We start from the raw sequence: 25,305 nt of genomic DNA, 5'->3' as shown, positions 1-25,305 counted from the left end.
AAAACCAGTGAATACTCCGTGTTTATCCAGACAAGTTGAATCATATATGTATGCACTGCTCACAATAAATTTTACATCTGAAAATTAGCACCTATTTTAGCACCTTTTTCCTACAAAAATTGGCACCTTTTTTGCACCTTTATTGGTAAATTTTTGCACCTAAAATTCCTAGCTCTGGTTATGACCCCTAGGGGCCCAAAAATGCGCATTATGAAAATTCGTAATACCATAGCGGTCGAATTTGGATTCGTCCGTCCACAGAATTCTTGTCAGGTGATGGGGGTCTTCAGTGTCGGTATGTAGTAAAAATCGACAAAAATCCATCCTTCTGACAGGGTATCCCTCCTCAATAGCATGTGACTTTTACATTTGGGGTTACATGTAAGAGTCAGTCTACAGTACACCAGTGGATTCCCAAGAAGAGTTGAGAGAGAGAATTGAGACATAAGAGACAGAGTGTCAACGCGAGTGACTGTGTCTGAAGTACGCCGCGGGCTGCGTGCTTGCATACGTAACCGGGGGAGGCAATTTTAACAGGATTTGTAGTTTTCGTAACAGTTAATTCTGACAACCTGGAATCATGAGAATGGTAAATAACATTATTATTTCACTCATTTTCGTTCCTTTATATCTCACAACCGACAACTTCTTTTCACTTTACAAAGAGGTCTACAACGCGCCTTCTCCGCTTTTTATTCAGATTTTTCCCCCAACCCCTTGTGCCAGTTGACAACATTTGTATATTTTTGGAGAGCTTATGAAACGAGAAAGTTTTTTCCGTAATTTTTACGCTAAGTGTGTTACCAATTTTTTGAGTAATCCTCTTCGATTTAAACGATAATTTCCACATTTCTTCATGACGTGTGCACCAATGACTGTTTCTTTCTGTGGGTATGGGAATTTTGGGCATGAATGTTTTCCCCAGTAGTCACTCATTCGTCAGCTGTTAGTAATGTGTCCATTAAGTGTACAGGGTGTAGTAGTTTTTTCACAATTATTAGTTTTTTGGTCGCAAGTCGGAATATTTCACGAAAATCTACAAACTGCAATAACTCGAAACCCATTGATTTCCGACCCCCGGTGCGTAGGGTCAATTTTATTGCAAATGTGGTCTAGTATTACCCCTTTCCAGGAATAGGTCGATTTACCAATCACCCTGTATACATGAATTATGAAAACAATTAAGTATAAATAATTTAATCCAAGTTCTTAACTTGAAAGTTTACGAATAAGGTAAATGCCAACAATATACGACTGAAATCTGCCTAACATGGCGGTCGTTACAAGCAATTACCCATATATTAAAGTTATATGTATAAAAATATATGAAAGAAGTTGGTTCACCGTCGGTGAATGCAGTAACATGGAGAATACGGCGCTGAATCCCGGCCTGGGAATGCTGAGTGTCCTTTCATCAATTTCATCACATCACCACTCATCCTATACTTCTCGATGACCCATAAGTGGACAATGCGAAATAAAATAAACCCAATCAATCAATAAACTTACAGTTGTTGGGCCCGTTTTGTCTATGAGGGGCGCCATGGCAAGCACTATACTGATGAATAGGAAAGAGATGAAGATCCCGACGGGCACAGCATATTTCTCGTGCGGCAGGAAGAGGAAAGCCGAGATGAGTAAGTGATTCTTCCTCAACTGATGAAGGCAATCCAAGTACAGACCGAGGCACAGAACGGAGACAACCTGCAAGAACAACGAAAACGTTAAATCGAGGGACAACTGTATGGTGCAATCTGCTGTACGAGGGCCACTATTTATATTTTGAGCCTTGGCAACACTGATTGAAGTTAGGCGCGATTTGAAGTTTGCACGGAATCGTCTGGCATTATTGACCATAACGTACTTCAAATGTTTTGTCAATAGCTTCATTTGTGTTGTTTATGTTGCCTTGGAGATTGCGTGACAACAATAAAATGGAATTAACTCATGAACATTTTCGTGCAATGATTTTCGACGTGGATTATCAAGACAAGAGTGCATCGATCAACTTACTTCCACATTTGGCGATGAAGCCCCATCCTTTGCCACTGTGAAACGCTGGTATAACGAATTTAATCGTGGCCGGCATTCGCTCACCGACGAAATTCGCGAAGGTCGTCCAAAATCAGTTGTTGTTCAAGAAAACATTGATGCTGTGCAAAACCTAATACTGCAAGATCGTCATGTGACATACTGTGAGATTGAAGCAACCATAGGCATTAGTTCCACCAGCATATATAAAATATTACATGATCATTTAGCTGTGAGAAAGGTATGTTCTCGTTGGATCCCACACAATTTGACAAAAACTCAAAAAGACGCTCGCGTCAAGTGGTGCAAACAAATGCTCAATAAATGCAATCGTGGTGCTTCAAAAGACGTATATAAGATTGTAACAGGTGACGAATCATGGATATACGCATATGAGCAGGAACGTAGACAGCAGTCGACTGTATGGGTGTTTCAAGATGAACCCAATCCAACAAAAGTAGTTCGCGCTCGAAGCACATCGAAACAAATGGTCGCCTGTTTTTTCGGGAAAACTGGTCATGTGGCAACTGTGCCTTTAGAGGAACGTAGAACGGTCAACTCTGAATGGTACACAACAATTTGTTTGCCAGAGGTCTTCGGTGAAATACGGAAAACAAACAAACGCCGTCGGATCATTCTTCATCAAGACAATGCCAGCTGTCACACATCTCGTCTAACAACCGACTTTATGAACAGTCAAAAAATCGAATTGATGGGTCATCCGCCGTACAGTCCTGATTTGGCACCCAATGACTACTTCTTGTTCCCGAATGTCAAGAATAAATTGCGTGGACAACGATTTTCGTCGGCGGAAGACGCCGTTGATGCGTTCAAAAACCATATTATGGAGGTGTCTCAAGAAGATTGGAAAAACTGCTTTGACAAATGGTTCGAACGAATGCAAAAGTGTATTGACCATAAAGGAGAATACTTCGAAAAACAATAAAGCAGTTTTCAATGCCAAATTCCTGTTTTTTCATTGTTAGGCTCAAAATATAAATAGTGACCCTCGTATAATCGTACCAGAAAGATGCACGGTGGTCAACTAAAGTGGACAGTCATTTGTATTCTCGTCTCGCAGTGTGTATACTCTGTCCCCTCGATCTCTGGAGCAAGCGAACGAAAGCAAGTCTCTGCGCAAGTAGTAACGCGATACGTCTACACAAGTGAACACCTGAGAGGGATTGCGTGGAGGGGAGAAAGCGACTGCAGTTATAGATCGACCACAAGAAAAACAAAACCTTGGGACGAAAAGTCCCCGCGCAGTTTTCCCTTCTTCAGTTCAACTCTAGCCATAAGGAAGCATGGTCCACTCTCCCCCTCCCCTACTCGCGGGGATACGGTGCACAGGAGTCTCTGGTCTGCGCAGGTTATTTTGCTCGTGGTTCCACTATACCACCAGCAGCATGTACTGCTTCGCTCTGCCCACTCGATTTTCTTCCCCATCTTTTGTCTGCAGCTATGCGCACGGCCTTGCTCCGGAGGTAGCCATAACAGAGTATAGTGGTGATTCACTGAATATGTTGTTCAATTGATCAGTAATTAGTGTATTCTATCCTGGAGCAAGCAGCGCATAAATGTACAGAAGGGGAGAAAGCGAGTGGGCGTAACTGCAGTCGTTCATTGGTCGAGCACTCTCGAGTCGCTACTTGCGTAGAGACTTGCTTTCGTTCGCTCGCTCTGTTCCGGGACAGAGTATAGAGACCGGATGTTAGGCTAAATCCCTATACTTAAGGTAGAATTCACACCGAGGCGACACGTGTCGCTTGGGAACGAACCAATCAGCAGCTACACATGTCTGCTGTCGCTTTTCGCTTCGGTGTGAAGTCTCCCTTACAGACATCGTACAAATGACTGATATTAGTTCAAATTAGGGTATTAACAGTGGCATATTCTCCCACATTAACTGACCTGCCGCCGAAAAAATTGTAGTTGTCGGAATTCTGTTTGTTTTACTTGCATGCGCGATTTGGTGTTTTATTCATATTCATTCATTAATTGTTTTCTGTCCAGGGGCAGGTTTTTCCTTGCGACCTCCATGCTGTTCGATCTTCAGCTCTTCGCTTTGTAGCAGCGTAGGACTCATTTATTTTGATGTCGTCAATCGGTTGGTATCTTCTTCCCAGGATTTTCTTTCCAACGACCATCGCTTCAATAGCATCCCTTAACCCCAGTTTCCATTACCACAAATTTGCTGCGCAACATGACACGCTGCATGTGCCAAGGATTTGTTGAAATGGAAACTGTCTGCAACATGCCGTGGCGCAAGTGCCGGGGACACATAATTGCCCCAAACGATTTTGACGCACAACGTGCGCCGCGGACAATGGAAACAGCCTGCAGCAAGTTCCTGGGGCACGGGCATGCGTACTAAGCCAAGCGTCAAGCTAAGTTTGCAGCAGGTTTTATGTATCAATCCGCGCGAGAACTGAGCTCAGAATCTTCCGTGCCAGTCTTGCTTCAACCGCCGAGCTGCTTACATCGCAGACACTGAGAAAATCCACAGTGTTGCCAACCGCACAACACATCAAAACTTGCATGCATGTCAAGCAGAATGTATTTTTGCTTCTTTTTGTCTCCTGAAACCTAAAATTTTAGAAGTACTTTCTGTGCATATATTATTTAATAAATGTGTCATTACTTAATATAAATGCGAAATAACTTCTAAACATGAGCATGTGTGTATATTTTGAGCACGCAAAAAGAAAAATAAACAAAGATAGGCCCCTCTTGAATTTAATTACAAATTATTGTTTTTGGTTTAGAAATAAATAATATTTATGAAAAACTTGGTTGCTTCGTTCGCAATACATACTGTAAGAGACACGCACTTCAAGTTATACGAGCAAAAAAAGCATGATTTGTTATTGGTGACACTCAGGTGCATTGTCTGCTGCTATTACTCTGGTTTCAATTTAGCTGGGGCTAACTTTATTCATGCCTTTATCCATTACAAAAATCATCACATGCATTCTCCTTGGGAGACAGATGATCCTCACATCATCCTATCCAAAAGAAATGGAAATGTTAAAAGGAATAAATACGAGATGGTTGTAAATTTATTAAAGAACACATTTCTTTTTTATAGTAAATAAGGTATAATTTTAATGTGATAATATTAATGAGTAATCCTGTGTTCATGGTACTGAGCAAATTATAATACTGCAAGGCATTTAAAAACACAATCTATATAGGTAATAAATAGTAAAAATGTAAATTTCCTTAATTTATAAACAACGAAACTTCCGCATTTTCCTAATTTTACAGCAACTGATAACGAAAATTTGCATTTCTCTTACTTTTTCCGGAGCCTAAATCTCCTTTCTGGAAGTGTTTTCCAAATTCGTAGCTTCTATATTACATAGAAGTTGCCTGTTTAATTTAAAGCAAGCGGCGCCATCAATATCCCCGTCTCCTCGGTCAAATGTGATGTCAGATAGAATACAAAACTTAAAAGGTGAGTTATCATGACATTAAACATTCAGTAATCAATAACTGTTTGTTAATGACTGCCAAGGACTGTTGTGTGCTGATAGTGATATAGTGCATGTATTATTTTCTTTGGATTCTGTTTTGTTATATGTGTACCAGGTATGTCGTCCTAATTAAATAATCATTATTTAAAGATGTATTTCATTTGGTAGCAAGTTTTAGCACCTATTTAACTGATTATTTTCTGGATTTTTAGTGCCTTTTTTTTAAGCGCTCAACGTTTGGTCTCTACTAATTGCCCAGCTATGTCACTAAACCTGACCCTTCGACTAAACGCATGGCCATGAAATTAGGCGTGTGGCAGAAGTTCGCGCTGTTGCCACGTCGGAGCACAACCCCGTGTGTTCGGAGGTTTAAGAGAATGAAAGATCTCGTTGTAGAGTTGGTCTTTGTCATCCATGTGATACAAAAGACCAGTGATGACACAATAGTGCCCCGGAGAGAGGTCGGCCTCACGCTCGAACTAGGCAACGCAGCCTGGTTGACGTTGCCACACAGTGTGCGGGAACCAGCGACTTTTGCCTCGCTCTGCTTTGCTTTTCCCACATGTGGCACCAGCGCAATTCTGCCAAGCCGCTTATTTTCATGGCCGTGAGTTTTAGTTATGCAGTTCTCTACCAAACATGATAAACGATTTACTTACGCACTGACACAACCTGAGCACCACAGGAACCACAACTTGCCGGTTTGCCATGACATTTGCGATTTGATATCTGGAGAGAGAGAATACAAATTTCCTCTTCTTCGAATCGTACATGTATTTTTAATACCATACACGAGTGGCGTTCAAGTCAATCCCGGACCCTTTTTTTTCATCTTCCTTTTTTCTTTCAGCTTTAAAAAGAAATCCTAGGGTGGAGGTAGTGCATGCAGTAGGAACTGGCAACTGAGCCCTGTTACTGGTAGGCGGTGCTCATTGCACACGTCAGTCAAGAGACCAGTATTCAAGATGGCGGATAACAGTGAACGTTTACACGGAAATTTTTAGTGAAGGAGGGCATAAAACCAGCTGAAATTTACAGAATACTGCAAGCACAGTACGATAATGAAACACTCGGCCGCAGTAAGACATTTGAATGGTGCAAGCGTTTCAAAGACGGCCGTACGTGTGTCACCTACAATCCCGCTGGTTCCCAGCCCATAAGTCATTCCTGGGAACATTCAGCGCGTGGAACAGCTTATCATTGACAATCGTCGCATCACCTGTCGTGAAATTGCTAAGGTGTTCTGAATGTTCAGTAATATTCACTGTTGATATTGACACCACGGGGTAAAAATAGCAAAAATGTCATTAATCTGAAGAAGAAACGGCCTGATTTGATCTGTTTCTGCAGGACAGTGCAAGACCTCATACCGCTCAACGCACTATGCAAACATTCCAGGAAATCGGCTGGGTATTATTGCCACAACCCCCTTACAGCCCGGACTTAGCGCCCAGTGATTTCCACCTGGTTGCACCCCTAAAAGCATTCCTCGGAGGTTATCATTTCAGCAGTGATGACGAAGTGAAGTAGGCTGTCCTAGAATGGTTTAAACGTACTGATAAATCTTTCTATGCCGAAGCTTCCCAAGCATTAGTTAAACGGTGAAAATGTAGCAGGGGAGTACGAAAAATAGAAGCAGTTTCCTTCCCTTGAAATTTATTTTATTTTATAAACTCAAAAGTCAGGGATTGACTTGAACGGCCCTCGTAAATAACCCAAATAAATAATTTTTTCAGTAAATTTGTCTGTAGCCCATGCGTGCATAAAATTTACACTGTCACGGGATAGTTTTTTGGAATATTCGTACACAAATAAATACAGCAGCAAAGTCACCAATTGGATCAAATCTACAACTTAAAATACGAGGTACTTTCATTAATTTCATTCCATGCCTTGAAAAGTTTTAGTACGCAGTATTCATTCACTTTTCAAAATCTTTCTTTTTTCTAATGTCAATAAACTAATTAAGTAATTATAAGTGTGTGCTTTCAATCAAATAATTACTGAAAACAAAACATTCAAGGATGTCTGCAGGACTTTTTGCGGGGAGGATAGTGGTAAACGAGGCATATTCCCCCATAATAATGTCACTCCTGAAAGAAACACACTGTCAGTTTTTTTTCAATATCCATATAGTAATAAACACAAATTACTGTGGCTGAAATACATACTTTCATTTTGGCATTCAGTTTCCTGTGAAATGGGCGCAGCCTCCCCATCCCCACCTTCCGCGTACCAATGAAACCATTATTTAAAATTTTATGTTCTAAAAATTTGCTTCAATGAGTATGAGGTGATATTTTGAAGCTATATTATTAGTTTTTGAGTTAATTTGAAAAATATAAAATCTGGTAGCAATTTTTTAAGAAAAAAATCAGAAATAAGTTGTCATCTTTTCAGAAGGAATGAAAAAGCTATCAATTGTATTTCTGGGTAAGTTAGATCATGTATCCTAGTTCATTTTACAAATACTTGTGTTGGTGTTGCACCTTTTCCTTACAAGATAAATCAAATTTAGTAAAACTTGTTTTTGGCGCAAATAAATCAGATAATGTTATTTCATTAATTTATTGGTGTACTAAAATATGAATGTGATTTGCTGTCATATTTTTTTCTGAAATACTTGTTGTTTGGTTAACATTGTAGTGAAATTTCAAAAAGATTGAATAATATGAGGAAGATGATAGAATTATTTTTCTGAGACAGTGCAGCTCACACTTGGAGGCTCTGGGAATGGAAGAAGTGAGGAATCACTGAAAGTTTGAGGGGCTATAAAAATGAAACCAGACAAGTTAGGAAAGAAATATATGTGGTTTCTCATTACCTTGGAAGGATTAAATGTGCCAAGTTTCATCAAAATCTGAGACCATGGATTCCAACCCCCCCTTTTTTTTGGTTGAATTGGCATGGGATGACCCATACTAAAATATGTGTGTGTAAAACAAAGTCAGTAATTTGTCCAACACCGCAACGCAAGGAAGAAAAGAGCACCGAAATATTGTAAGGTGAAAACATTTGTTTGTTGTTCATTTTAAATTGGCTAAGATGCAGTATTTTTTTGTTAATAGCTTCAGTTAGTTTAATTCTCCATACCACTAACTGAACATTAATTTATCTCTAACCGTGTTTCTTCCCTAGATCTGTGGTGTGGAACTAGGAATAGAGATTCTACTGCACGTGAGACGGGCCTTACTACATGCCGGAGCGAGGGACGAAAATCCCTTGGATAGAACGAAATTTCTATTTAGTTTTGAGGCCTTCAAACTTAACCAACACATAGGGTAAAAGAAGGGATGTTCGCCATGCTGGGAATTTCGCCGTACTTGTGGTTTTTGTAATCGTAGATAGAAACTATAGGTTGGAAACACTCACTGATGCCTGTAAAAAATCAAGTAACATGTGCTTTGTTTCCACTGAAAACTACAGTGTGGTGAGCGAACTAGCAAGCAAGCAGTCCAGTCTGGAATGCGCAGTTGCGTCTACACAGAAGTCAAAGAAAGGTACCGAATTTCAATACTACGTTGGAAATTTTCATTTCGTGGCAGATAAGAATTATATTTTTTCCTTTTAATTATTGATATCGTAACCTCAAACCGTAAGAATGTCGTGACAAGATTTGCTTTGGAAAGCGTGCATGTACAAGTAAATTTTCCGTATCCGGAAAACTGATTTCTTAAAATTTACAGGAGAAATTACTTACCGAATGCTGTTTCTTTAGACTTCTGGAAGTTCGAGGAAGTGTTTTCTCGCATCGTTCATTGAATTTTGCCGGTAAATCATGTATTTTTCGATATAAATGTGTGACCGATGCACGAAAGCTGTTGCTTCTATTTCCTTCCAGCCGGATGTTGCCTGTGTGTGATGACGTAATCCCGGTCATTATTTCCAAACACGTGTTTTAGTAACTGAAGAAGGTACGTTTCCGCAAATGGTTTGTGGGGCTGTGTGTCAGTGGTTCGTGGTGCTATATGTGTCAATGGTTCGTGGGGCTATATGTGTCAATGGTTCGTGGGGCTATGCGAGAATGGTGTGTGGGGCTACGCATTTTTTTCTAAACCAATTTTTAACTATTCTAACCTAAACGTGACCCAACCTAACCTAACCTAACCTTACCGGAAATGGTTCGTTTGGCTATGCGTCGATGGTTTGTGGGGCTTCGTAGGTATTATTGGGTGGAGTGGGATGGAAACACTGCATGCCGACTACGGTAGTGAAACTGTGACCGCCATTTAGCGTGTTACCGAAGGGAAAAAGAAACGAACAAAACTTACTTCATACGTCGAAAATATAGATTATTTCCGTGAAAAAAGCGAAATGCCACCTTCAGGAATGTTTCTCAATGCAGAATACGTAAGTTGGAAAATGGAAAGTGACATAAATAGCGAGTTTCAAGCGTTTTCCGGTTACGGAAAATTTACCGTTGTTTTCTTTCGACTATGCATTTGCTGGTAAATTCGCCAGAGTAACAGAAAGTGTGTCGAATTTCCCTTCTTACAGGCAATCTTTCACACACAACTTGTTCACAATGCATATGAGCATTTAGGCCTATGTTTCTTAAACATATTTGTATTGTATCTTTTTAAGCAGTTTTAAGCATAAACTGGCGATAAAATGATAAGTTATATGGCGAATTTCCCAGCATGTAGCGGGAATTTCGCCACTTTTTCTCATTTTAGTATTTTTAATATTACGTCATAATTATACGTAACACAGTATTTGTGTTATATTCCTCATAATCCACAATGACTACTTTTAGTATCGTATAAATTTTGTCCTTCTCCCCCAATTCGTTTAGAAGGGAAAAAATGAAAAGCATTTTGGTGGCGAACTTCCCCTCCTTTACCCTACTAAACACAACACATGACGAACTGATAGTAAAAGCAGAGCAATTACAGAAATATTTTGAAACTGGTATTGGTCCATCATTACCACCAGCAGAATATTAGGATCAACAATTGCTCTTGTAGGAACAAATACAGATCAAGAAGTAAACAATCCTAGATTATACAATACAATTATGTATTATATTACTTACCTTTTCACGATTTAGCTTGTTTTCCCAGTATTAAAATCACAAGATAAGTGCTGTGCGGTAACAACGACTAAAGATACCATAGATTACTTGGATGGTTCACTTGCTCTGATCGTTTGACACCACTCCGACGCTGCTGCCATCTAAGTGATCGTCGTGTTTTGGGATTTCAGCTGCATATATTATATCCTATAGCTATTAGTTTGGTCTAAATGGCCACAAACAATAAATGTATATCATTTTACACTTCAAGATCAAACGTAAAATTCGAGATAAATAATTATTTACATTGAATTACTTTACTTACATGAAAATAAAGAACCAATTAAAAACCTAACTTACCTAATTTCCTTGAAGAGAATCGTGAGATATTACGCACTCAACTTCAAGTTAGTTGTGTGTTATTTTAGTGAGTTTTTTTAATAAGGTTTTTCTCTTCCCAAAGAAAAATTAAAACACTTTAAGAAAACTTGATTTAAATCTTGAGTCCAACATTATCAAATTGTAGATTTGTTTCTATTTTTGTATAAACACGTGAACTTCCAACTTGAACAATCAAATTACATTTCTTGAACGATCTTTTATATATATATATATACCGTGCGTCCATTTCGATCTTCAGCCGAGAGATCGGGAGAAGCGTGGCGGGCGGCGCTGACGGAGATGCCGACATTTGCGGCCTGTAATGCCCGCTTATTTTTATGGACATATGCAGACATTTATATAAATATTGCAAAACGAGCACTAACCTGTGTTATAAGAGTACGGTTTTAATTTTAGTAGCTTAGTGGCTGTATGTGCTGATGAATTTGACACGCCCATCTCCTGTGAAACACAGCGTAGAGGTTTGTTTGGAGAACGTTCTAACGGTGCACCAATATCATCGAGTTTTGCTTCGGTTAGAATCCGTCGTTTTTGCTTAGGTATTTTAAAATTTAACGATCCAGTTTCTCGTAATTTAAGGACAAGATGTCTAACCGTATCTCTGTGTGGAGTTGAAACTCCTGGGAATTTCTGTACAAATTGCCTACACACGTCTCGACACAAGTCTGTTTTCATGTACGTGTCATACATAATAAATCTTTGTTCTAACGTGAACCTTGCGGCTGGCATTCGAATCGTCTAACTGACACAACACACATACACACTGCAATAACACAAACAAGTAACTGCAAGTAACCAAGAATAACACTCTTGCGCACAGTACGAAATTAACACGCTCTTGGTTTACATTGCTCGCCACTATATTCACAGCTCTGTCTTCATCTAGTCGCGAAGGAACAAAAAAAACTCGAGCTCGGAGATTTCGGATTGCAAGGAAGCTCACGAAAACCATTGACTTTTAACGGTTTCGTCTGCAGCGTAATCTTGATACAGTGTTGCACATTCGAAACCTCCAAACCTCTTTCAAGGATATAAACTTAAGCAGGACGTTACTGGTCAAAACTATGATTAAAATGTTCTATTATCTGTGGCTCTTAACATCGTTTCTAAACCGTATTTTTTGTGTATATAAGGGCAGAACTTGGATGAATTACAGATGATAAATTATAACACAGGTTAGTGCTCGTTTTGCAATGTTTATATAAATGTCTGCATATGCCCATAAAAATAAGCGGCATTGGAGTGAAGCATAGGTTTACCCATTTATATGCTACACCCTCGGGAATTTGTGTAGCAAGGCCGCTCATAACGTAGAGAAGGGGAGAGTGTAGCTGTAGACATGAAAAACAATGAATCTCAGGCAGGGTTGTTAAAGGTCCAGGAATTGTAAATAATTTCAATTCCGGTCCAGAAGAGCGTCAGCTAGCGTAATTGGGTTCTGGGCGGTAAAGAACCCCTTTGTTTCGTAAAGTATTTCAATTCGGTCCAGGAACAATTTTTCCGGATTGAAATGAAGCAATACGCAAGCTGTACAGTGGGATCTATGAGTATTACCGTGCAAATTGTCCATCACCATGTTAGTGCACTTTATTTGATCCAATAAGAGCTTCAAGAGTTGAAAGAAAACTCAAAACAAGCTGTTGACAACTAAAGCACCAGCATACATAACAATCCATCGCTTAAAAACACACAGGATGTAAGAGAAAAATTAATGAAAATAGTCATGGACAATTTGCACGGTAATACTCATGGATCCCACTGTACTGAGTTTAAATTGTGTGAGGAGAAGGGTTCTGGTACTGTAGCCGAACCCATTAGAATTTATGGGTTCATGGATCTTTAATAACCGTAACCTCAGGACTTGCTGGGTGTAGGAAAGGAACGTACAAATCAGTCAATAAATATGTATGTACATTTACACTTACACAGGGTGCTTTTATCCTGTCCACTCTGTTCTGGGAATAACTGGAGTAAGTGAACGAAAGCAAGTTCTTTGCGCAACTAGTGACCAGTAGCGGCTCGTGCCTAAAATAACAGGTGAAGAAGTACATTTATAGGCAATGAAAAACAAATAGTAAGTTGAACTGAATCATGCTTGACTCACCTACGTTTTGTAGATCAAATCGATCCTTCTATCTTTCAGGGCTGCAAATCTATCGATAATGTCTTCATGGAAGGGTACTCAGAAATGCATGCAATGAGTTCGTTTTGTAATGTCTTAGAGTCACCACTGAACACGTTTTTTATTTTTTTGTAATGGTTCTGTATTTCTAACGAACTTCTCGATATTAATAATGCAACAAGTTCTTTGAAATTCCCACGATTAAGCGAAGACACGCTTTCGTCGTGACCCCTGAACGCAAGTTCTTGTTTACATAAATACAGCGTTGCGTCAACTATTAATTGTAGGAAAAGCCTATTTAATCTTACATTTTCATTGAACCGTACATTTAAAAGCCTACTATTTTCTTGAAGGGCATCTGCTATGGTATTCCTGTTTTTTTCAAAAACTTTGAATTGTAATTTACACTTTAAATGTTCCACCGAATTATTGTGCTTATGCAGAGAACGCGTTATATTGACAAAATCGTTATACCCTTCTTTATTCCACACATTGTATTTGTTGCTAAACAGTAAACAAAGCCAGCAGAACAACGATTGCAAATATCGACTACTACACAACCAAGGAAAGTCGACAAACCAGGAACTTTTAAATTTAATGTTGTATGATTTCCCTGCCTTTTTGTTCTCTCGCTTAACTGATATTTGAAGAATGTCAGTTGGCCGCCCACAATTTAAAACGTCTTTTTTGTCTTGATCCGTCCATCTGGAAAATGGTGTCTGCAACAAATTACACACTAAGTCATTTACTGGGTTCATTGTACAAACCACAGCTCAACACATGAACACAACACACGATTAGGAAACGCGAAACACACACGCGGAACAAGATCTCGCGAGAACGCAAAGATTTTGCCACAATCACTGGATGCAATGTTTTCTCCGACGAGAGAACTGATTCACGTAGAGGGCGACACCATGTTCAAAGCCAACGCTAGGTGACGTCACCGTTGCCATGACAACCGGCTAAGTCTTCCGCACCCTGGCGAGGTTTGCTCTTCAACGAACTCACGTGCGTAGCGCAGAGCGGCGTAATTTGAGTATTATCGCGTACGTTCTGCTGAGAAATAGTTTAATTTAACAAGCAAATGAAAAATGTCAATATTAATTTGAAAATTAGGTGAAAACATCTGCACTTGTTGCACTTGGCCAGCCGCCACTGCTAGTGACTCGAGAGGGCTTGACCAATGAACACGTAAGATAGGAGGCGAGTGAATGCAGCGGGTACACTGCTTTCTTCCACCCACACATAATATTAATGTAGGAAATGATAGAGTGGACATATATGCTAAACAGGCCAGAGATTTACAACTCATAAGTTTCAATAGGTTAATGTATACTGATTTATTACCACGAGTAAAAATCAAACTTATGGAACAATGGAATTAATGGTGCAAGGATCAATTTAAGTTTGTGGGCAACACATATAGATGGATTGCAGAATTTAAATCTAAAGTCCCTTGGTTCAATTCATACACACTCCCACGGCAAGTCATAGTTTTTATTAATAGATTAAGAACAGGACACGTACGTACACCAGCACATTTAGCAAAAATAAAAATTAAAACTCAAGAAAATTGTAAAAGTGGCAATAATAATCCTGATGCTCAACATTTAATCCTAGAATGTCCAATCTATTCATATCAACAAATCATACTCTACAAAGGTTTTCAACGTTTAAAAATTCCATTTCCAATATCACTATCATCCATTTTAACAGATTTATCCCCTTCATTAATATGGATGCTGTATGCATATTCTCGAAAATGTAGACTTGAAATATAAAGTGATTTTTAAGAAACAGCAAAATGGACAAAAAAAAGTGAATTATTTATAATAATTGTTATATATTTGTGATTCCAAACCAATATATACAATATTTCATTATAAAGTTAATTGGGCTAAAATTTAAATATATCTAAGTTAGTTGATCGAAAACCAGGCTTTGGTCCACTTTAGACGAAATCGTTTTCCTTACCAGATAGCACCCGACCTAATTTTTTTAGCATCTCGCGTAGCATAACCAGTCATAACGATGATATGATCCATATTTTTATGTGACGTCACAACTTTAAAATATGTTACTGATATAATATACTTTTATGAAAGGACACTTAAATGTTGTTATTATATGTAATATTGCACCCTGTTTGTAATGTATATCTTTTGTTTAATGTTTATTGTATTTTATGCTCTATTATGAGTAGTTTAATGTTTGCGAGAGTGCACTATGTGAATTTGTATTTCTATACATGTGTAGATGTCAGTTTTGTTGATAGTATCCTTTTGTAGATAGTGAGTGATTCATCTGTACTGGAATCTGTGTTCTCGAGAATAGTATAAAAGCGAGGATATCGCGTAAGAAATATCACACTTTCCCCACGGATCGACGAAGCTTTTAAACTCAAAAGGAACTCCTCGGTGTTGTGCATACATCTTGGTATGGTAGTTCGGGGCGCAAACTAGGCCTATGTGATCATAGGTATGCCGATGGCCATGCATTGATGCTATGCACAATACTGCAACCATTCTACGATAAATAATAAAGTTAGCCTAAGGATTAATTTGGAAATAAAAGGCTAAAGAGCAAATATTGGCTCAGTTATCATTGCATATCTCTTGGTGTGGTACTAGGGACGTTCAATATATAAGTTTCCCTGTGCTATAAAATATTGTATAAAGCAATGCCATTAAAAAGAAGCACATGGTTGACAAGCGCTATCATTCGTCTACAAGGAACAACAATCGATTCGTTATCAGACGAAAAGGCGCATGCGCTCAAGGGCGAAAAGTAAATGCGTGTTCGGAAAACGCGGGCTCGCGTCATAAAGAGTTCAGAAGCATGGATGCTAAGGGCGTTCTGCTTATGGACTTTTTGGAACGAGGAAGAACAATTTATGCTGACCGTTATTGTCAAACATTGGATAAACTGAAAAAAAAACGCAATTCGACATAAGCGACCAGGTCTCCTGTCAGCTGGTGTCATTCTTCTTGATGATAACGCTCGCCCCAGTCAGCAGTACAAACACAACACAAAATTGAAGAATTGGGATGGGGACGGCTGCCCCACCCTCCATACAGGCCCGATTTAGCGCAGAGTGATTTCCATCTTTTTCCGGTGTTAAAGTCTGAATTGCAAGGTTACCGTTTCGAAACAGATGAAGAAGTGAAGCGTAATGTGAGAATAGTGCTCAATAGCCAGAGCCCTGATTTTCTTGCAAAGGGTATGGACAAATTGGTGCAACGGTGGGACAAATGTCTGAATCTGTATGGGGATTATGTGGAGAAGTGAGGAAGGATCCTCCTACACATTTATATATAGTTTTCTAATGTATCTTAAAAATAAATTTTTTACAGCATACGGAAACTTATATATTGAACGACCCACGTAGTTCGGGACGCAAGCTAGGTCTATGTGATCATAGGCATGCCGATAGCCACGCATTGAGTTGATGCGTTTTAGTTGAGTCAATTCATCGACAAAGCGAAATCCTCGCCTTCGTATCAAGTATATTTGCATTATAATTGCAATAAATAAAGAATAAAACCTTTCAGTTTTGTTATTTCAGTAATGTGGTTTTATTTCTCTGTGCTGTGAATATTGTCTTTGCCTAACACTATCCCTGTACCTGAGAGGAGTCTGTGTACTTCACCGAGTCTCATCGTTCACCGCTGAGTATTAAGTTAATATTAATAGTATAATAATACAACGCGTCTATTACAGGAACGTATCAACGATTAATAGTGGTGGTAATAATAAAATGCAATATAGTAAGATGACCAGATTTTTAAAACAACAAAACGGAACTTGTTTCATATTTTCTTGACGGATAAATGTACACATTTCAATATAAAACTCAGGCTGTCTACCAGTCTGGAAATCCTGGAAAAGTCAGTTAATTTAATTTTTCTGGAAAAGTAGTAGGAAGATGAGCGCACGTACATCGAGCGCACAAAGCAAATTTAGTACATCGAGCGCACACATATTTTGCTCCACAAAATAGTCCATGAATTTTGTGGCGCGCTCGCATGATCCCGAGGCAAGCTTCGTCGACTCTTTCTGTCGGTATCGGCGCCATGTTTTCCTAATCTCCACGGTTTCTTTGTACTCCTTTGCTAAGCCTAGTTCCTGTATCTGCCTCCACAGACACTGCTTAAAATGATAATTACAACCGGACCGAAAGTCTGTGGGAACACATCTCTGATCGCCTTCCTGTATCACCGCTATCTCAAAGTCCAATTTAACAGTTTTCGGAGACCAACCCCAACGTTTTAACGCCGCAAGTTGCACGTACGTCGATTTTTTCTTATCCTCCAGTAATACACCGCTGGAAAAATATGGGTGGCGCACGAAAAACCGAACCCTGCCACGAGCAGATACAAACAAGAAATAAAATAAATAAAACAAATGAGAAATGCAAAGGTCTGCACTTTTTAAAAGAAATAAGCTAATGCAAAGGTCTTTACTTACTGAAACGATCTTGTCTTTTACAGTAGGTGCTGAAAATGACCGTCTTGTGCTTCAATGCACTGTTGTGCATGTCTTAACATGTTATCATACACTCTGGACAACTCTGCGGCATCAATTCTCGAAATTTCATTACGAATATTGTCCTTCAAGTCTTCTAATGGCCTTGGATTATTTGTGTACACTTTTCCCTTCAGAGTGCCCCACGGATAAAAGTCACAATTGGTTAAGTCCGGTGAACGCGGTGGCCACAATCCTTTGCTGACAGTCCTTTCTTTTGTGAATCTTTCATGGATTCGTGGGATTGACTTGCGTGAAGTGTGACAGGTCGCCCCATCCTGTTGAAAGAAAGCATACAAGCGTTCATGGGGGAGGAGGGGGGGACACGGGGAATAAAATTCCTCAAAGATTCCCATATACACATAAGTGTTTACTGTTGTTTCAAACAATATGGGACCCACAATCCGACTTGCAGACACAGCACGCCACACTCCGATTTTTCTATCGCGAAGACGTTCCTCGTGAATCGTATGGGGATTGTTTGTTGACCAGTATCTCGTGTTCTGGGAGTTTACGTGTCCTGTCAGATGGAACCAGGCTTCATAACTCATGAAATACATCAGGGGATCCAACAATCCACTCACAATTGTTTCAAGTAGCCATGTACAGTACTACACACGTTTTTCCTTGTCTTCCTCCTTCAGTTCTTGGTCACATGTCACTTTGTAGCGTTTCAATCCTATATCGTGTAAAACACGTTGACAAGACCTACGCGAAACGTTCGCCTGTTGCGACAATTTGCGTGTCGACTTCTTAGGACTTTGGATCATTTGTGCTTGAATATCCGCAATCACAGCAGGTGTACGAACGGATGGGGCTCGATTCTTTTTTGCATTTGCAACTGACTCTTTAGTACGCCACTTTTTCACCAAATCATGTATACTGCTCTTTGCTGGCATGGAAGTGCCAGGAAACTTATTTGCAAAAATATCCTGCGTTTCCTTCAATGACCCGGTAGACACGTACGCCTCCACTATTGCGATTCTTGTTGAAGAGAATACATTTCACCTACACACGTCTGAACCAAGTCTTCACGGCTTTCTTACTGACAACAATAAAGTATACATGGTTGCAACAGCTTCGGAACAATAGGTGGGAGAAAATAAACAGCCTGTACACGGGCCGGTTTTTCATTTGTTGTTTGTATGCTCATGGTGGGGTTCGGTTTTTCGTGCGCCACCCGTTATTTGTTTCTTTTTCTGAACTTCCACAATCATTGTATAAATCTGTTGAAACTGTTTAGAACAGCTTTTGAATGTGCTGTTTAAGAAGAAAGAGTCGCTGGATTGTAATAACTAGAGCCCGGAAGTTTGGCAAAATGCCTCTTTTTATCTACTGCATATATTGATAAAATTTTTCCGGATATACGTTTCTTATGTTGTTTCGAATGGTTTGGAAGCCTTTTCATTTTGCCTATTTTGCCTATTTGGGACCCCACTGCCTATTTTTAATTATAATGCCTTTTTGCCTTTTTCAATTAAATTTGACATTTTTTTTAAAAGAAATGTGCATATAAATTATTTTTCTCCCAAAAAACGTTGTTGGCATTTATTTTTCTTCCGTTTATTATGTGAATAATTTTCGCCTTATTTAAGTAATATTGAACTCGCGCATGTTTTAACATTGCTGAAGGAGAAAAGTGTGAGAAAAAAGTATTTCATGCTGAATTAGGATATTGCCTTTCGGTTAACATTTCTTGTGCATGATTGACTGCTGAAGTGGACAGGTTGATTTCGAACACAAAGAAAATATTTCTGAAATCTCCCTCTCGAACCCGAAAATTTCAGGAAGTTGCGATTGAGCTTAGTTTACCTCAGCAACCAGTCTTGACGAGATAGGGAACCTGGATATCAGCAGCTATATATTATGCTAACAACCTTGAAAAAATCAGTGAGGTGATCGATGCTCTTCCAGAAAATGAAGCGGCTTCAATTCGTGAAGTGAAAAAACTCCTGTGCTATTCAAGTTTACTTTTGCACATTATGGTGCATTGCCAGAGACAATTACAATTATAGCATCCATGAAAATCTTCGAGGAATCTATGCAGCAGATGATGGAAGGGCCAGGAGAAAAGGGGTCAGCTGTTGCGGAAAAGTGCAAACGGGTAGTGAGTGCAAATGAGGACTTGAAACAATTGAAAACAATTTGTGATATTCTAAAAGGTGAAAATGCTGTTACCAAAATGAGTCCAGCTACATTAGCTTGTTATATGCATGCTCCAATAACTTCTGTCGAAGTAGAAAGATCATTTTCTATTATGAAAAACATTTTCTCTGACAGACGACTAATTATCAATGAATGTTGAGAACTTAAAAAGCACCTTGTAGTTATGTGCAATCAAGACGGGGAAAATTGAAATGCTCTTCCCAATTTAGATTTTAACATTTTGCCAGAAATTATAGATAAAAGTAAGCGACTTCTAAATGTGCCTTTTTTCGGTTTATTTTGCCTTTTTTTCATTTTTAGTGCCTATTTACCATATTATAAATGCCTTTCTGCCTGCCTATTTTAACGAAAATAAATGCCTGAACTTCCGGGCTCTAGTAATAACTTTCTGCCACTGTCACTTCCAAACACCATGCATTTCTTTCCATTATCCAGAGTTATGTCGAAGATAAAGAAGCTCGTCCCGTCGGAAAGTCGCAGAATCTCCTCACTGAAAGAAATTTCGGAACTGTCGGCCGGATTTTGCGGAATTCCCAGTGCTTTACTGCGTTCCTGGCACAGATTGCCTTTCACGTTCTTGTATCTACGAACTTGGGTCACCAATTCGCATCTTCTGTTGAGCAGTTTACCAAACTATTGTTTGTACATGGCGTTGACTGGCGTCGAAAGGTCCTCTCTGGGTCTTTTCCTGCACTGATACTTGACTTTCTCTACTTCCAACTCGGCAACGTGTGGCACACATTGATGAGGTGTCAATTCCAAAACATCGTTGTTCGATGGCTTATTCACTGAACCCTTGCACTTGAGTTGCCGTTCCTTCGCACACCGCCAGTGGATAATGTTCTCAGTTTGACGGCCAACACGGTACCGATATAGACTAGAAGATTACGTTTACTCTTTTAAGTGGTGGTTACTTCCATTTGTAAGAAAAAAAATGTCAGGGAAATTCACTGTTTTTCTAAGTGGTGAAGTGAAAAAGAGTAATTTACAACAGTCGGTTGAATAAAGCATAGCGAGCCAATATGAGTACACTGGGTTGTTTTAAATATCTGGTACTTTTCTTATAAAACAGCCTAAGATTCGGAAATTTTAGAAAAATTAAATTGAAAAGTTCTTTTGATGCTGTTGACTCAACACAAAGTCATATTACGTTTTTCTTTCTTCAAACTGTACACATCAATCAAATCTTCTAAGATCCGCTATTGCGGCGGAATTACCGCACATGCAATCATGCCAAACGACAAGATTTGCGGTATGGCTTCGTAACAAAAATATAGTAACTGAACTTAATCATATGTTATTTTTTAGTCTTTTTAAGTTGGGGGCCAGGCCCTCCATTGCCCCTCCAGAACTCCGCCTATGCGCCTCTTGTATGCTTCAGCACCTTTTTCCTTCCTTTTCTTTGATGTTTTGTTAAAAAAGGAATTATACCAGAAATAAATTATTTTTACCTTTCTTGAGCAACTACATAGAATCCTGTAGTCTCATTTTGTACAACAGAACGTTCGCTATAAAAAGGTACAATATAATCATTGCAGCCCCAATAGTTCCCAAGATAATGTAGCAAAACCCGTGAGAGAAAAAACAAACTTCAACAAAAACCTATCCGGTAGAACCACAGTTCTCTCTGCGGTCCGCGCGCATTATATAACAGAAGGCGCAGAAAAACAGAGTATTGAATAAGGGCATTTTGTCAGTACCTTTTTGTTTGCACCTTTTTAAAAACATTTTCAGAACCTTTTTTCCCGACCATTGCACCTTTCCGTATTCATGATAAGACATATGCTTACCACTTTGTTAGGCATCTGCTCTCCCATTGCTGATCCAACTGCAAGAATTGCACTGATGAATATGAAAATTAGGAAGACTCCAGCAGGAATAGAAGCTTTAATTCCAGGAAAGGCCTCAGCAGGAAGAGTAGGCAATGCAGCCGAAATGCTATCCCCAGTAAGAAAATCGCCATATACCCCAGCGCAGATGATGCAGAGGAGCTGTAGAAGAGAATAAATGAAACAATTAAGCTTACCGAGCACGTAAAATCGAGACACCACTGTATGATGCGTACACATGAAAATATTTAATACCTTGTAAACGAGCATCACTGTGCCCAAAATCGCAAAATTTGTTATGAGATGTCTTTCTTAAATGACGACAGAATTGCGCTGGTGCCACATGTGGGCAAAACAAGCGAGATCGGGACAAAAGTCGCTGGTTCCCGCGCACTGTGTGACTGTGTTGCCTAGTTCGAGCGTCAGACCGACCTCCCTCCGGGGTACTTCTGTGTCATCCCTGACCTTTCGAGCAAATGCTGTCGGTGTGTATCACGTAGATTACAAAGTCCCAACTCTACAACGAGATCTTTCATTCTCTTAAACCTCCGAACACACAAGGTTGTGCTACGACGTGGCAACAGCGCGAACTTCTGCCACCCGCCTAATTTCATGACCGTGCGTTTAGACTGTGGCCAGTTTCGATTAGTCTGTGTGTGCATAAAGTGAACTGGAAACTAACAAACGCTTCGACACACGGTAACGAAAAAGACATGTTGCTATTTCTGCTTATTTCTGGACATCTTCCTGCAAAAGCTTTCCAATGCAGAGGTTGATTCATTTATATTGATCCGAATTCGAATGTGCCACCTGCCTAGGAAATGCAGTGTTTCCACCACCGGTTGTGTTCGATCTGCAGGCCACCACTATTGACTATTGCCCGGCATCGGAGTTTCCATTGCAGGAGACTGTGTTGCAGCTGGGCCATGGGTATTGCATCCCACTCCTCGATACAGGCTTTCCACTGGCCGGAGATGGTGCGGACTCGACGACGGGACAGGCGCCGCTTGAGGAGTCCGAAAGCACAATGGTCCATTGGACTGGCATCTGGACTCTTGACAGGGATGTCAGAGAAGGGAATTGCAGAAATTCCAGTTTCCTGTTCCACCGATCACCCGCTAGATGACGTTCATACAGCCTCTTGCAGTTCCTTTTTCGCTCAGCCACATGACACGGTTTCAGGGCGTGCACACTGCTCTTGTGAATGACCTTGAGGCGTAAATACCTGTGAATGGCGCGGTTGATTGTCGCCTGCGATGTGCGGCATTTGCTGGCCATTTCACGCTGTGTGGGGGGATTTTTGGAGGTCGCCATACGCCGAACAACATGCAATAGCGGCAGGGTCCTCTTCACGGGAAGCTGGTTTCTAGCTGCTCGCGTAGGTGTGGTGGGCCCAGGACTCTGTGCCGCATATTTCCATATAATACGAATCACGGTGGCACGACCTACACGAAAATTATGCACTTTACACATTTCTACGATGCGCGACGCCGTGAACTTACCGTCGGAAAGGGCAACAATTTACCCCTCCCAGAATCTGTTCTGTTTCGGCGGCATCAGACTACGCTCGACCACACTACTCTACTGCGTGACTAACGAGATACTGTTGCTCGCCTCGGGGCAATCTCACGGCGATGCGTTGCACATGCACGGTACAGTGGCACATTGAATTCGGCTCAGTATAAATGAATCAGCCTCTGTATATGTGCTAAAATCGTTCAGTTTAAGCAGGGTCAGCCATTTTATGTTATGGTTGGTGTCACTGTCCGTTGTCGATTGCCTCCTATCTGGTTTAGAACTATGAAGCAATTTCTGACTGGGAAGCAAATACAGGATTATTAAAAAAGAACTCGCTGGTTTCGTGATTTTATTACAGGGAACTTATGTGTGTGTACATCTGTGCTTGATGGCTACACAGGTTTTTATTCGAAGAGTCCCGCACACGATCGACTAACGACAACCTTTACAACTCCAACCTGACCTGACGTAGGCATATAAATAGAAATAGGCATGCAAATAGGTTAGGCAGGTTAAGTTTTGTTTATTAAGCTATTATATGCTTACGTGGATAGGTTAGGTTGGTCAGGGTTTGGTGCTGTTAGCATTTTCCAAGGTGCTAAGACTGTCTCTAGCCTCCCGCACACCGTTGGTTCCAAACTTCGCCGCGAGGAGCGTGCAATGCAACATGGCGGCATCTGGAGAGACTGCTTGGAGGTGAAGTTCCCTAGATCGAGTCACGTTCTGGGCATAGGTGTTCCTCAATTTCATCTCATCATCCTCATTGTCACGATTAGCTAAAAGTGCCAATAAAGCGACATACATTTTGAAATACAGACGCATCGTGTGCATCTCCTTCCGTCTTAGTCCTGTGCGGTTCAATCTGTCCCCATGCCTGCTTGGTTGGTACTAAATGTCTGCGATCTGATGCGCAAAATATTGTGAAATAATACTCAAAATTAGTATGACACTTACGCATTGCATGCCTCTGAGTGCTACTCCAATTGGCGATCCCATATTTTCCACGATCTGGTATCTGCGAAAGAAAAAAATAATGTTACTAAAAGAAAGAAAGAGGCATTCTGTTTAACATTCCACAGTTTAATGCCACATCAACTCGTCAAAATGTTAAAACTGATCCAAGTGCATATGCTCGAGTATGTATGTATTATGTATACAGGTTGTTCCATAAGTAATAGCGCAAACTGACACAGGTGAAAGTACACGATAATATAAGCCAAATTTTTTTAGTAAAGATGTGTCTGCAAACGAGCCGTTTTCGAGATAATCGCTAATGTGGACCTCATTGTTTGTAAACTTCGTCCTAGTTGGTAAAATGCTAATAATGTGTGGTTAGAAGCCGTCACTGATTGCATTTTGTAAACACAGAGTGCTTTGCTCCTTGCGCGTTCCGAGGTTTGCTCTTTGTTGACAAAACAGAACATTTCCGAGAGATGGCGTTGTAATCAAACACGATGGATACAAGCAGTAGAGATAATTGTACATGCTTGTGACCAATTCCGAAATGATCCGGGGGTTTTCTTGCTGTAGCATTTTACCAACTAGGACTACGTTTACAAACAATGAAGTCAGTGGCGGCTTGTAATCACACATTATCTCGAAAACTGCTCGTTTGCAGACCCATGTTTACTGAGACTTTTTTGCTTCTATTATAGTGTACTTTCACCTGTGTCAGTTTGCGCTATTATTTTTGATTGATTGATTTAGTTTATTTTACTTGGCGTTTTGTGCCTCTTGGCTAGTTTGCGAAGATGGGGATGAGTGATGAAATGATGAAATTGATACATGGACATTCACAAACAACCAAGCCCGAACGGGATTCGAACCCGGGACCCTTGACTATTACTTTTGAGACACCCTGTATGTGTGTGTGTAATATATAATGCCTGTTATCAAGAATTTTTCCAAGCAACAAAATTAACAATGTTTTTTTTTTAGGGTTTCAAATTGAAGAAAAATAAACATTATAAAATATCTTAAATATTTATATTGAAATTCTGAGTAAAGCGCCCACGCCCAATGTCTAAAACCGCCACTGCATTGATATCGAAATAGGAGCATTAGGCCACGAGGAGTGGCGTGTACAGGATTTTCAAAAGGGGTGTTGCGTATACTTTTTTTTAGTAGTCAGTTCCAATGTTGCCATCTTTTCCTGCATTTGACTTTTTTTATTTTTTTAAATACTGTGGTAAAGGGAGGGGTTGGCCCGCACCAACCCCC

General features: G+C 40.0%; 2 protein-coding genes across 2 annotated transcripts in view; one reads left to right on the top strand and one right to left on the bottom strand.

Annotated features, from left to right (window-relative positions):
* Adsl (adenylosuccinate lyase) overlaps nucleotides 1-25,305 on the top strand; it is a 521,028-nt gene that overhangs the window by 324,780 nt on the left and 170,943 nt on the right. The gene's annotated exons all lie outside the window — the stretch shown is intronic.
* LOC145978226 (uncharacterized) overlaps nucleotides 1-25,305 on the bottom strand; it is a 76,835-nt gene that overhangs the window by 31,104 nt on the left and 20,426 nt on the right. The window contains exons 2-5 of the mRNA XM_083110698.1: nucleotides 24,040-24,100; nucleotides 21,529-21,729; nucleotides 6,167-6,236; nucleotides 1,510-1,704 (exon numbers count right to left, since the gene is read on the bottom strand). Coding sequence (XP_082966824.1) covers nucleotides 1,510-1,704; nucleotides 6,167-6,236; nucleotides 21,529-21,729; nucleotides 24,040-24,081 — 508 coding nt within the window. The 5' untranslated portion in view covers nucleotides 24,082-24,100. The remainder of the gene's footprint in view (nucleotides 1-1,509; nucleotides 1,705-6,166; nucleotides 6,237-21,528; nucleotides 21,730-24,039; nucleotides 24,101-25,305) is intronic.

The sequence above is a fragment of the Lepisma saccharinum genome, chromosome 24 (assembly GCF_977018435.1).
Source record: "Lepisma saccharinum chromosome 24, izLepSacc3.1, whole genome shotgun sequence".
Classification (NCBI taxonomy): Eukaryota; Metazoa; Arthropoda; class Insecta; order Zygentoma; family Lepismatidae; genus Lepisma; species Lepisma saccharinum.
The sequence above is the reverse complement of the archived record's forward strand: the minus strand, read 5'-3'. Positions and strand labels throughout refer to the sequence as shown.